Below are 14,183 nucleotides of genomic sequence, written 5' to 3'. Positions count from 1 at the left end.
GTGGTGAAAGCAACAAGAGTGGCTTGAATTGTAATAATATCTAAGGACCCCTCCAAAAAAAAACCAGTTAGATTCTCATCTCCTAGGAATACCAAAACATTACGTCCACCTTCATCCTTAACCTCCAATCAAGTCTGATTTGAAACATAATACAACTGAAATATAACCACTTGATCTGACTGAGGAATTCACAAAAAATTTCTGATGAAAGTAAAAGGGTACATGGGAAATTTAATCAGCATAATTATTTTTTTGTTTATTGAATTTTCTAAGGCTGCAATCTTATGCCAACATTAAGGCTGTCCTTGATAGCCAGTGTACTCATGGATTGAAGAGAGGATGTTTGTGCTTCCAATACAGAGAAGCATTTATCTAATGAAGTAACTACATTGTCTAGTTTTACAATGTTTAGAACTGTCAGTAATAAAGGAATACAATTGATTCCATATCATCATGCTGATCAATCCATAGACTGGTGGGTTGTGTCCATCTACCAGCAGGTGGAGATAGAGAGCAAACTTTTGCCTCCCTATATGTGGTCATGTGCTGCCGGAAACTCATCAGTATGTTCTCTATCTCAGCAGGTGGTGGTCACACACAGCAGCAGCTCTGGCTAGGCCTCCAAGCCTAATTTTTAGGTTTTGTTGAGTGCCTGGGGTTGAGGGCTCTTCTTGAGCAAGTGCAAACCTGGTGGTGCCAGGTCCCTCCTTTTCTCCCCCCTCCCGCTGGCTCCGTTTAAAAAAAAAAAAAAAATTTTTGAACGTCCTTAAAGGCGTTTATTTCGACGTTTATTTAAACGTTTATTGCAGCTACTCACTGGGACACCAGGTCGTTACAGCTCGGAGCGGACAGCAGGTAATTTTTACCTTTTATAGCGGGCAGGGGGTTCCCCGATTGGTCTCCACGTGGCCTATGGCGTCGGAGGGCGAGGGCGCAAAGAGTCGCTCCCCGGATCGCGTGTGCGCTTCTAGAGGGGATGCGGGGGTCTTAAAGTCTGATTCGCCCTTGTTGGGTGACAGTTTCATGACCGATGAGTGTCCCGGTCCTTCCTCCGGTGTGGCGGTTTTTCCCGCCATAAACGCCCATCCCCCGCGGCTCGCCTCCGCCATATTGGCCGGCCACGCGGCTCGGACGGCTTCTTCTTGGGCCGCCCTTGAGGTGGGAGACATTGATGCCATGAACGCCCTTAATTTGGGCGACGGCACAAGCGGCTAAACTTAAGCGCCGTTCTTCCCGCGCGGCTCCTTCGCGGAGTGTCGCGCCGGACGCCATCTTGGATGCGCAGCATGTCTCTCCCCCGGTCTTGCGAGCGCCGGTTGAGGGTGCGTCTAGGGCTGTAGCCCAGGCTGCGGAAGTGCACAGTATGCGGGGTTTCTCCCCCGAGTTTGTTTTGCTGCTGCATCAGGCCTTCCTTATGCAAAACGCTGCCCCTGCTCCCTCATCTGGTAAAGAGGTTGAGGCCCCCGGAGGTAAACGCCCTCGGGTTGATTCCCAGGCCTTGGAGGACTTTGTCTCCTCCGATGTAGATGAGGGCAGCGTATCTGAGTTCTCCCAACGGTCCTTTGCGGATTCCTTGGAGGAGACGGATCCCCGCTCGGATGGAGCGGATGACCCCTCTGCAGCGCGGCTCTTTAGCTCAGAGGATTTGCCCAACCTGTTAATGCAGGCCATGGGCATTTTGAAGATTTCCTCTCCGGAGGACGTCTCTCCCTCAGCCCCTGTTGGCTCTGCCATTATGCTGGGGACGAAGCGCCCGCATAGAACCTTCCACGTGCATGATGCCATGCACACCTTAATTTCGGCTCAGTGGGATGTCCCGGAAGCGAGCCTTAAAGTGGTTAGGGCTATGTCCCGCCTCTATCCTTTGCCTGAAAGTGAACGTGAGGCCTATCTGTGGCCTACCGTGGTTTCTTTAATCACTGCGGTGACTAAGAAAACGGCATTGCCGGTGGAAGGTGGCACGGCCTTATAGGACGCCCAAGACAGAAGATTGGAGGCGGCCTTAAGGTCGTCCTTTGAGGCGGCTGCTTTAAGTTTGCAGGCCTCAGTTTGCGGTTCCTATGTGGCCAGGGCGTACCTGACTATGGTGCAGCGGGCTTCCCCCTCGGATCATTCCTTGAGGGCTGATTGGCCGGCCCTGGAATCGGGCTTAGCCTATTTGGCAGACTTGCTGTATGATGTCTTGAGGGCCTCAGCTAAAGGCATGGCCCAGACAATCTCTGCGCGGCGGTGGCTTTGGCTGAAGCATAGGTCTGCGGACCACGCCTCTAAATCCCGCCTGGCTAGATTGCCTTTTAAAGGCAAGCTGCTCTTTGGGGTCGAGCTGGACAAAATCGTGACCGATCTCGGCACGTCTAAGGGCAAGAGGTTACCAGAGGTCAGGGCTCGGGCTAGTGCTCGCCCCGGTACCTCCAGAGGACGGTTTCAGGAAGCCCGTCGGTACCGCCCGGGCAGGTCGGGCTCCTCTGCCCCCTCTTCCTGCAAGAGGAACTTCTCCCCCAAGCAGCATTCCTTTCGCAGAGACCGCCGTCCCGGAGGTGCTCCCTCCGGTCCTCCCCTAGGGTCTCGTACCCAATGACGGGGCCTTGGTCCACGCCCCAGTGCAGATTGGAGGACGGCTGTCCTCGTTTCTGGGCGAGTGGATCACAATAACTTCAGACGCTTGAGTGCGGGAAGTCAACAGAGACGGCTACAAGCTAGAGTTCTGCCGACCCTTAAGAGACGGGTTTGTACTCTCTCCCTGCAAGTCTCCGGTCAAGCTGTGGCAGTGCAGCAGACCTTGGACAATCTGATCCGCCTGGGTGCGGTCGTTCCGGTGCCAGAAAATCAGCTTGGCAAGGGACGTTACTCCATTTACTTTGTGGTACCAAAGAAAGGAGGTTCTGTACGGCCTATCCTCGACCTCAAGGGGTCAATCAGGCACTTTCGCATGGAGACCCTCCGCTCTGTTATAGCGGCAGTGAAGGCAGGAGAGTTCCTGGCATCCTTGGACATCAAGGAAGCGTACTTGCATATTCCCATCTGGCCTCCTCATCAACGCTTTCTGCGTTTTGCAGTACTGGGCCGACACTTCCAGTTCAGAGCCCTCCCGTTCGGGTTGGCTACTGCTCCGCGGACCTTCTCCAAAGTAATGGTGGTCATCGCGGCCTTCCTGAGGAAGGAAGGAGTACAAGTCCATCCTTATCTGGACGACTGCTTGATCCGAGCCCCCTCTGATCCAGAGTGCGGCAAAGCTGTGAACCGGGTGGTTGCTCTTTTGAGCTCCCTGGGGTGGATCATCAACTGGGAGGAAAGCCAGCTGCGCCCAACTCAGTCCCTGGAGTATCTGGGAGTTCGATTCGACACCCAAGTGGGCAGAGTGTTCCTGCCAGACAATCGGATTGTCAAGCTTCAGGCTCAGATGGACCAGTTCCTAGTAGCCTCTCCTCTTCGGGCTTGGGACTATGTGCAGCTGTTGGGCTCTATGACGGCCACGATGGAAGTAGTGCCCTGGGCCAGGGCTCATATGAGACCACTACAGCTATCTCTGCTGCTGCGCTGGACTCCGATGTCGGAGGATTATGCTGTGCGCCTTCCCTTGGACCCAGCAGTGCGCAAGGCGCTGAGCTGGTGGATGCAGACAGGCAAGTTGTCTGCGGGAATGCCTCTGGTGACCCAGAGTGGATTGTCGTCACGACGGACGCCTCTTTGTCGGGCTGGGGAGCCCACTGCTTGGGAAGGACAGCGCAGGGGCTCTGGTCTCCTGCAGAGGCAAAGTGGTCTATCAACCTCCTGGAACTCAGAGCCATTCGGTTGGCGCTTTTGGAGTTCATCCCGGTACTGGTGTTGAAGCCTGTACGGGTCCTGTCAGACAATGCCATGGCTGTGGCCTATGTCAACCGCCAGGGAGATACCAAGAGCGCCCCTCTAGCCAAGGAGGCTATGAATCTTTGCCAGTGGGCGGAAGCGAACCTGGAGCAGCTTTCAGCGGCCCACATTGCCGGAGTCATGAATGTCAAGGCGGTCTTTCTCAGTCGCCATACATTGGAGCCCGGAGAGTGGCAACTATCTGCTCAGGCGTTCTTGGACATCACGAAGCGCTGGGGCCAGCCGAGCCTAGATCTGATGGCGTCATCGGCCAATTGCCAAGTGCCGCGCTTTTTCAGCAGAGGACGGGACCCTCGATCCCTGGGAGTAGATGCTCTTCTCCAACAGTGGCCGACACAAGAGCTTCTCTATGTGTTCCCGCCCTGGCCCATGTTGGGCAGGGTGCTAGACTGGGTGGCAAAGCATCCGGGCCGGATAATCCTGGTGGGTCCGGATTGGCCCAGACGTCCCTGGTATGTGGACTTGATCAGGCTCTCAGTGGACGAACCTCTGCGACTGCCAGTGGAGCAGGGCCTGTTACATCAGGGTCCCGTGGTGATGGAGGATCTCTCCCCCTTTGGTCTTACGGCCTGGCTATTGAGCGGCAGAGTCTGAGGAAGAAGGGCTTCTCAGACAAGGTCATCGCCACTCTGCTGAGAGCGAGGAAGCGCTCTACTTCTACTGCTTACGCCAGGGTTTGGCGTACCTTTGCAGCGTGGTGTGAAGCAGGTTCACTTTCTCCATTTACTGCTCCAGTTTCTTCAGTGCTGGCGTTCCTGCAAGAAGGTCTGGAGAAAGGCCTGTCGCTCAGTTCCCTGAAAGTCCAGGTAGCGGCCCTGGCTTGCTTCAGGGGCCACCTGAAGGGTGCTTCCCTGGCTTTGCAGCCAGATGTGGTGCGTTTCCTCAAGGGAGTTAATCACCTGCGCCCTCCTCTGCACTCAGTGGTGCCTGCGTGGAATCTCAACCTGGTGCTAAGAGCCCTACAAAGCCGCCTTTTGAACCCTTGTCGAGGGCATCTCTGAAAGACCTGACATTGAAAGCAGTCTGTTTGGTGGCTATCACTTCAACCAGAAGAGTTTCCGAGCTCCAGGCACTCTCTTGTCGAGAGCTTTTTCTGCAGTTCACTGAGGCAGGAGTGACTATTCGCACAGTGTCTTCCTTCCTACCCAGGATTGTTTCTCGCTTCCATGTGAGTCAGCAGCTCTGTCTCCCTTCCCTTCGTAGGGAGCACTACCCAGAAGAGTATTCTGCTCTCAAATATCTGGATGTGAGACGGGTCATCATCAGATACTTGGAAGTGACCAATGATTTCCGGAAGTCGGATTATCTGTTTGTCCTGTTTGCAGGTCCTCGTAAGGGTCTGCAGGCTGCTAAGCCTACAGGGGCAAGATGGGTCAAGGAAGCCATTGCAGCGGCTTATGTGGCCGCGGGGAAGGTGCCGCCTATTCAGTTGAAGGCCCACTCCACTAGAGCTCAGGCGGCCTCGATGGCAGAGGCCGGGTCCGTCTCCTTGGAAGAGATTTGCAAGGCGGCAACTTGGGCGTCGGCCCATACCTTCTCCAGACATTACCACTTGACTGTGGCTGCTCGGGCGGAGGCCCGGTTTGGAGCTTCAGTGTTGAGTTCAGGGATTTCAATGTCCCGCCCTGGGTGAGTACTGCTTCGGTACATCCCACCAGTCTATGGATTGATCAGCATGATGATATGGAAGGTAAAATTATGTATCATACCTGATAATTTTCTTTCCATTAATCATAGCTGATCAATCCATAGCCCCTCCCAGATATCTGTACTGTTTATATTCTGGTTGAATTTTAGGTTCAAGTTTAGTCTTCAGTTACTTCAGGAGGACTTCGTGTTCAAGTTTTTTCACTTGGATTCTTCAAGAGTTGAGACGAGTTTGTGTTACAGTGAGCTGCTGCATTCCTCTCCCGTCCGTTTTACGGGGCTGGATTGAGACTTAAATTCTGCCGGCACTCCCTCCCGCAGCTTTGTACCCCTCCCGCTTCGGCGGTGTTAGGGTCAGTCAGCTCCTCCCGCGGTTGCGGTTGCAGGATAAGCCAGATCCCCCCGCATCGGCGGGTGTGGTGTCCCTCCCCCGCTCCGCGGGGATGAGCTGGACGGATTCCCCTCCCCCACTTGTGTGGGGATGAGCTGGGTTAATTCCCCTCCCCCGTTTCGGCGGTGGTGAGCTGGGCAGAGTGTCCCTTTGTGGGTGTAATTCTCTAAGTGCTGAGTCCTGCGGATGGAGCTTTGATATCGACATACTGAGGAGTTTCCAGCAGCACATGACCACATATAGGGAGGCAAAAGTTTGCTCTCTATCTCCACCTGCTGGTAGATGGACACAACCCACCAGTCTATGGATTGATCAGCTATGATTAATGGAAAGAAAATTATCAGGTATGATACATAATTTTACCTTCGCTTTCCTGTGAAACAGTCTGTCCATCCTACTCACTACTTTCCACATGTCCAACAACAAAACAACCTGGGGGAAAGATTTTATTAAAGGGAACAAAGAGTCAGTTGGAAAAACCATTGCTTTTGACATAGCCACCCCTCTAAAATTAGAGTTAATAAAGGAAGGGCCAGCATTAAGATGAAGTCAGTGAAAAGTGCTTCCTTGCCGAAATGGTCCAGGATCTGGGTCTGGGTTCTCCTCTTCCACCAGTGAACCGCTATAACTTCTCCGTGCCACAAAGTATCCATGCAACGGAAATTTGCTTTTAAGAATTCACTTGTGCTAGTGATGTCATCAAAAAGTGCCTCTTTGCCCACAAAATCGAAGTTCCAGGTTCTACACCAGTGAGCCACTGAAACTCTTCCATGCCCCCAGTGTTCTTTTTTCTATGTAATGCGGGAAGAAAGGAGGTCTTGTGAGAGAGGGGGGGAGAAGCCTGGGGAAGGGTTTAAGTAATCATTTTTTTCTGTTTAAACTCTTTTCATTTTTTGCTTCTTTAAAGCTGGCAATAGCAAAGAACAATATAATCAAATTTCAGGAAGAAAATCATCAACTGAGAAATGAGAACACACTCATTTTAAGGAAAACCCAGCATCATTTAGAGGTAGGTAAATCCAGTGCAAGCAGATAGTATTGCAGTTTAATTTGAGAAATGCATAAAATTAAAATTGATGACAGATAAATATGCCCATATTTTGTTAACTGCTGCATTATCACAGACTACATTTGATCTATGGCTTTACCTTTGTTTTCCTGTCACTAAGGTTGTATGTGCTTGTGCTGCCAACTCCATGGGCAGGCTCTTCTCTTTCTCCGAGGACAAGCAGGCTGCTTATTCTCACATGTGGGTCAACGTCCAAGTCAGCCCGGGAACCGGCATTTTGCCATAGCAAAAACTAAAAAGTTTGCTAGATGCGCCGACTGACTTCCCACCCACCGCGCACGAGCGCGTACCTCAATTTTTTTTTCCGCGTCGAGGTGTGGCAAGTTCCTCCTGTGCTTCTCATTTTTGGCCCGGAAAAGAGTTCTTCTCTGCAAATTTTTGCATGTTTTTTGTTTATTTTCTTTATTCTTTAAAAAAAAAAAAAGATTATCCCTTTTTTTTTTTCTAAATTCTTAGTGTTTTTTTTTTCCTTTCTTTTTCGACATGGCTGGATTTCTCCTTATTTTTGGGCCCCTTTTTATTGGCACAATCGAGTCTTTTGATTTTGCCGAAGCTGTTTTTCCTTCCATGTCATCGAGGACACCCAGCGGCTTCAAACGTTGTACTCGGTACAACTGGACAGTCTCGTGTACCGATACCCATTCCTGGTGTATCCCATGCCTTGGGCCCGACCACAGCCCAGCTGCTTGTGCTCTGTGTCTTCGTATGAAGAAACGGACCCAAGTAGCTCGAGAAGCCCAACGCGAGACGAGCGCATCCGGGTCCTGCTTCCAAAACTTCTAGAAGGACTGCTGCACCAGTCTGCTTCAGTGTCTGGGGTGCTTGCGCCTTCCATGCCGTCTGCTGCAGTGCCATCTGGCCCTTCACCTGTAACATTTTGTAACGTCTGAAAGATGATATTGAGGCAGTCCAACTAAAACAGCATTTGCATAATCCAATTGTGACATAAACAATGCATAAAACAAACATAGAAAGGCCTTCTCATACACATATCCTCATATTGTGCATAGTTTACATAATGTCATAAAACCCCGGCTTTCTAGCTTATCTATCTGCCCCAAGAAGTCCAACCAGATCCCTAGGTACTTAAATTCATCAACTACCGGTAAGGTTTCCCCACCCAGCTGTACTGGAGTACCCGATCTCTCACACACCCACCCCGTAACCCACTGTTGTCTTCACATTCAGAACCATCCTATTACTCTCTAACCAATGACAACTATCTTACTAACAACCTTGAACAGGGGCCAGATCAACAGTTTCATGTGAAACCTGCACCACCACCAAGATATCGTCGGCATACACATATGGACTGATTCCATAACAATCAATCAGATACCAGTGGTTGTACAAAAATATTGAAAAGGATCGGAGATAAAGACAACCCCTATGGTACTCCACAGGTAAAAGCACGAAGGAAAAAATTATCTGAGTCCTGTATCACTGAAAAAGAATGATCATGCAAAAAAACTCTGAAACCAGGCCAAAACTACACCATCTAGCCCAACAGTCCTTAGCAGAGCCAACAAGGAATGAAAGCTGATGCTAAATCCAGCGATAGTACCAAAACTATATCTCCTGCATCCAAAATACACCTCAATTCACGCAACAAAGTATTAATATTCTGCTTCTAGGAGGTCACAATGAATTTTGCCTTTGTTTTGCTAGGAATCATTGAAGTACTAGCTCAGTGACAGGTTTTGATATTTTTGTGGTTCCTCTGTAGGCAACTAAAGTGGACATTGATGCTGAACTCCAGACATATAAGCACTCAAGACAGGGACTGGATGAAATGTACAACGAGGCTCGCAGACAGCTCCGAGAAGAAACCCAGTTACGGCAAGTGAGTAGTATGCACAGATCAGACCTTGACTGTGTCTACATGTCCCTTGCAGCTGCCTCTCTATAGCGAGAACAAGAATAAGCTGTCAAGGTTTGACAAAGCCAAACAATGATAAAAGGAGACTATGTTTTATCTGGTTTTCTTTTCTATTTAGTCAGAATATTAGAGAGGCCATGTAGGTAACCTCTCCAGATTTTGTTTGAAAGCAAATCAGATGTCTCCCATGTTCCCTGCTTTTTGCAACCCTTCACTTTTAGGCATTATGGGTCTTATTCTATAAAAGTTATGCTCCTAAATTTGTGTTCCTAAATTTATGAGCATAATTTATGCTTCTAAATTTATGAGCATAGTTATGCTCATAAATTTATTCTCCTAAATTAGAAGCATAATCTATGCTCCAAAATAGATTAAGCTTGTAATTTAGGAACAAATTTTAGGAGTGTAAATTTAGGAGCATGACCTTTATAGAATAAGGCCCTATAGCTCTGAAATCATTGGCCCAGCAGTTTTAACACTAGGTGGAGAATAAAACGCCAAATGTTTCTGCGAAGGGCTGCTTCTCTTCCACACAATACTGTTCTCTCTCTCTCTGTGTCACTTTCCCTCCAGCTGCTCTCTTCTCCCCCACTAGATGGTCTTTGCAACCATCTCTGTGACCTTTTTCTCTTGACATCTGCCCCTCTTTTTCTCACTCTGGGTGGCACACAGACTCATGCCAGCCCAAAGACTGGAGGGATATCTCCTCAGAGAGATGTGTCTGCTCCTTGTTGACTGTTAAGATCAGTCTCTGAAGCAGGACTCATCTTTCTCCTCCCACTTTTCTCAGTCCCCAAGATTCTGTTGTTCTGCCAGTCCTCATCAGCCCTGACAGACAGGAAATCCAAACCCTGATCTCCAGCACTGCAGCACTATGACCTGAGCCACAAGTTGCCCCACCTCCTTTTGGTTCTTTGTCCTATTTTTCTGGGGAAAAAAAAAAAAGAAGCCAGCTCATCTGATATAAGCTGAATGTTATATAGTTCTTGCTTAGAGAAAGCTGACAGCGATGGGAAAGGCACTCTAGAGTTTCATTTCCTTGGATCAGGTCCAGTGCCACCTGGTGATGCACCTTAAAAAGCCACATGCAATTCTGGACAGCATGCTCATGAGTCAGAGAATTTGCTGCTTGTGCTCAGCATAGCCATTTATTTATTTGCATTTAACTTACACCTTTTCATTAGTAGCTCCAGGTGAGTTATACTTAGGTACACCTAGGTATTCCCTGTCCTTGAAAGGCTCACAATCTAATTTTATACCTGAGGCAGTGGAGGGTTAAGTGACTTGCCCAAGATCACAGGGAGTAGCAACAGTATTTGAACCCTGGCTTCCTTGTTGTCAGTCTGGTTCTCTAACCACTCTGCTGTATGTCTGCAACTTTTTAGGATGTGGAGAACGAGTTAATGGTCCAAGTTAGTATGAAGCAAGAGATTGAACTCGCAATGAAGTTGCTGGAGAAAGATATCCATGAAAAGCAGGACACCTTGATAGGACTTCGTGAGCAACTGGAGGATGTCAAAGCCATTAATATTGAGATGTACCAAAAGCTGCAGGTAAAGTCATGTATGGAAAACTGTTTAAGCAGCAAACTAGTTTATAGTTAGTCTGTCAGAAATATCCCGAGCTAACGCATATTTCTACAATACAGGTTGTCTGTAAACTACATTCACTGTTTTATTGTAGCAGACACCCATTATTTCTCATGCACCATTATTCCCAAACTATCTGACTTGAACCTTGTATTTATTGCCTTGCAAAGTGCAGTTTACAACTCAAGCCTGTGCTAAGTGTAGTCCACAACTCATGCCAGCAGAAGCAACGGAGACGGCAATGCAGCTGGCAGAGAGCCTAGTTCCCACCTTCTGAAGGTTATGCAGTGGTAGTATAGTTGCACGGCCAGTCATAAGTACATAAGTATTGCCATACTGAGACAGACCAAAGGTCCATCAAGCCTAGCATCCTGTTTCCAACAGTGGTCAATCCAGGTCACAAATACCTGGCAAGATCCCAAAAACGTACAAAACATTTTATGCTGCTTATCCCAGAAATATTGGATTTTCCCGAAGTCCAATTTAATAATGGTCTATGGACTTTTCGTTTAGGAAGCCATCCGAGCCTTTTTTAAACTCTGCTAAGCTAACCGCCTTTACCACATTCTCTGGCAACAAATTCCAGAGTTTAATTACACATTGAGTGAAGAAAATGTTTCTCTGATTCATTTTAAATTTACTGCTTTGTAGCTTCATCGCATGCCCCCTAGTCCTAGAATTTTTGGAAAGCGTAAACAGACGCTTCACTTCTACCCGTTCCACTCCACTCATTATTTTATAGACCTCTATCGTATCTCCCCTCAGCTGTCTTTTCTCCAGCTGAAGAGCCCTAGCCGCTTTAGCCTTTCCTCATAGGGAAGTCGTCCCATAGTAACATAGTAGATGACGGCATAAAAAGACCTGCATGATCCATCCAGTCTGCCCAACAAGATAAACTCATATGTGCTACTTTCTGTGTATACCCATCCCCTTTATCATTTTCGTCACCCTTCTCTGCACCTTTTCTAATTCCACTATATCTTTTTTGAGATGCGGCGAGCAGAATTGAACATAATATTTGAGGTGCAGTCGCACCATGGAGTGATACAAAGGCATTAAATGTCCTCATTTTTGTTTTCCATTCTTTTCCTAATAATATCTAACATTCTATTTGCTTTCTTAGCCACAGCAGCACACTGAGCAGAAGGTTTCAACGTATCATCGACGATGACGCCTAGATCCTTTTCTTGGTCGAAGACTCCTAATGTGGAACCTTGCATGACGTAGCTATAATTCAGGTTCCTCTTTCCCGCATGCATCACTTTGCACTTGCTCACGTTAAACATCATCTGCCATGTAGACGCCCAGTCTCGTAAGGTCCTCTTGCAATTTTTCACAATCCTCCAGCGGTTTAACAACTTTGAATAACTGTGTGTTGTCAGCAAATTTAATTACCTTACTAGTTAATCCCATCTCTAAGTCATTTATAAATATGTTAAAAATCAGCGGTCCCAGCACAGACCCCTGGGGAACCCCAAACTACCCTTCTCCATTGAGAATACTGACCATTTAACCCTACTCTCAATTTTCTCTCTGGCTGAAAAACCCCTTATTACATTTATTGTTTAAATTTTCAATACTTCAAAAAATGTATTGTTTGTTATAACATTATCTTAATAAATTTTATATAAGTACATAAGTATTGCCATACTGGGACAGACCGAAGGTCCATCAAGCCCAGCATCCTGTTTCCAGCAATGGCCAATCCAGGTCACAAGTACCTGACAAGATCCTAAAAAAGTACAATACATTTTATGCTGCTTATTGTAGAAATAAGCAGTGGATTTTCCCCAAGTCCATTTTAATAATGGTCTATGGACTTTTCCCTTAAGAAGCCATCCAAACCTTTTTTAAACCCCGCTAAGCTAACTGCTCTTACTACATTCTCTGGCAACAAATTCCAGAGCTTAATTACACATTGAGTGATTAAACATTTTCTCTGATTCATTTTAAAATTACTACTTTGTAGCTTCATTGCGTGCCCCCCTAGTCCTAGTATTTTTGGAAAGAGTAATCGAGCAATTCACATCTACCCATTCCAATCTACTCATTATTTTATAGACCTCTATCATATCTCCCCTCAGCCATCTTTTCTCCAAGCTGAAGAGCCCTAGCCACTTTAACCTTTCCTCATAGGGAAATCATCCTATCCCCTCTATCATTTTCAGTGCCTTTCTTAGCATATCTTTTTTGAGATGCAGTGACCAGAATTGAACACAGTATTCGAGGCGCTGTCTCACCATGGAGTGATACAAGGCGTTATAGCGTCCTCATTTTTGTTTTCTATCCCTTTCCCAATAATACCTAACATTCTATTTGCTTTCTTAGCTGCCGCCGCCCACTGAGCAGAGGGTTTCAAAGTATCATCAATGATGACTCCTAGATCCCTTTCCTGGTCGGTGACTCCTAATGTGGACTCTTGCATTACGTAGCTATAATTTGGGTTCCTCTTTCCCACACGCATCACTTTGCAGTTGCTCACATTAAACATCATCTGCCATCAACTGGCTCACCTTTATCCACTTGTTTGTTCACACCTTCAATGAAATGTAATAGATTGGTGTGGCACGATTTCCCTTTACTAAATCCATGTTGGCTTTGTCTCATTAATCTGTGCTTTTGAATATGCTCTATAATTTTGTTCTTTATAATAGTCTCTACCATTTTGCCCGGCACCGACATGAGGCTCACCGGTCTATAATTTACCGGATCTAATCTGGAACATTTTTTTTTTAAATCGGCGTTACATTGGCCACCCTCCAATTTTCCGGTACCACGCTCGATTTTAAAAATAAATTACATATTACTAACAATAGTTCCACAAGTTCATTTTTCAATTCTATCAGTACTCTGGGATGAATACCTTCTGGTCCAGGAGTTTTGCTACTCTTCAGTTTGTCAAATTGCGCCATTACATCCTCTAAGTTTATAGAGAATTCATTCAGTCTTTCTGACTTGTCAGCTTTGAATACCATTTCTGGCACAGGCATCTCTCCCAAATCTTTCTCGGTGAAGACTGAAGCAAATAATTCATTTAATCTCTCTGCTATTGCTTTGTCTTCCCTGATTGCCTCTTTTACCCCTTGGTCTTCTAGCGGTTCAACTGATTCTTTTGCTGGCTTCTTGCTTTTAATATACCTAAAAAAATTTTTACTATGTGTTTTTGTCTCCAACACAATCTTTTTTTTTTTCAAAGTCCCTCTTTGCCTTCCTTATCAGCGCTTTGCATTTGACTTGATATTTCTTATGCTGTGTCTTATTATTTTCAGTCAGTTCTTTCTTCCATTTTCTAAAGGATTTTCTTTTAGCTCTAATAGCTTCCTTCACTTCACTTTTTAACCATGCTGGCTGTCGTTTGGTCTTCCTTCCTCCTTTTTTAATACACTGAATATATTTAGCCTGGGCTTCCAGGATGGTATTTTTGAACAGCACAGTGAAAGTCTGCCGAAGCAGAGGAACACTGAAATCCCACAAGGACAGACAGGCAAAGAAAGATAGTGGGAAGTAGACCAGGCTGCCCAGGAACAATGCGGAGACTTCTAATGTTGATAAAACATTTATTTTGGAGACTCGACACAGACCTGTGTTTCAGTGGTAAGCCTGCTTCAGGAGTCTAAATTAAAAACAATGAAATAATTTAAAAAATGTACATTATAAAATTATATATACATACAACAATCAAAAAGTAAATAATAAATAACAAAGAATATCATCACATAAATTTAATATGACTGTAAAAAT

The 14,183-nt window shown here is 46.7% G+C and overlaps 1 protein-coding gene across 4 annotated transcripts in view; it reads left to right on the top strand.

The window, feature by feature from the left end:
- Positions 1 to 14,183, top strand: part of RUFY2 (RUN and FYVE domain containing 2) — a 126,627-nt gene that overhangs the window by 55,804 nt on the left and 56,640 nt on the right. For all 4 annotated transcript variants that reach the window (XM_030203146.1, XM_030203144.1, XM_030203145.1 and 1 more), the window contains exons 9-11: positions 6,813 to 6,914; positions 8,701 to 8,817; positions 10,239 to 10,406. In XM_030203146.1, the coding sequence (XP_030059006.1) occupies positions 6,813 to 6,914; positions 8,701 to 8,817; positions 10,239 to 10,406 (387 nt within the window). The remainder of the gene's footprint in view (positions 1 to 6,812; positions 6,915 to 8,700; positions 8,818 to 10,238; positions 10,407 to 14,183) is intronic.

Source organism: Microcaecilia unicolor, chromosome 5 (assembly GCF_901765095.1).
Source record: "Microcaecilia unicolor chromosome 5, aMicUni1.1, whole genome shotgun sequence".
NCBI classification, from domain to species: Eukaryota; Metazoa; Chordata; class Amphibia; order Gymnophiona; family Siphonopidae; genus Microcaecilia; species Microcaecilia unicolor.
The sequence above is the reverse complement of the archived record's forward strand: the minus strand, read 5'-3'. Positions and strand labels throughout refer to the sequence as shown.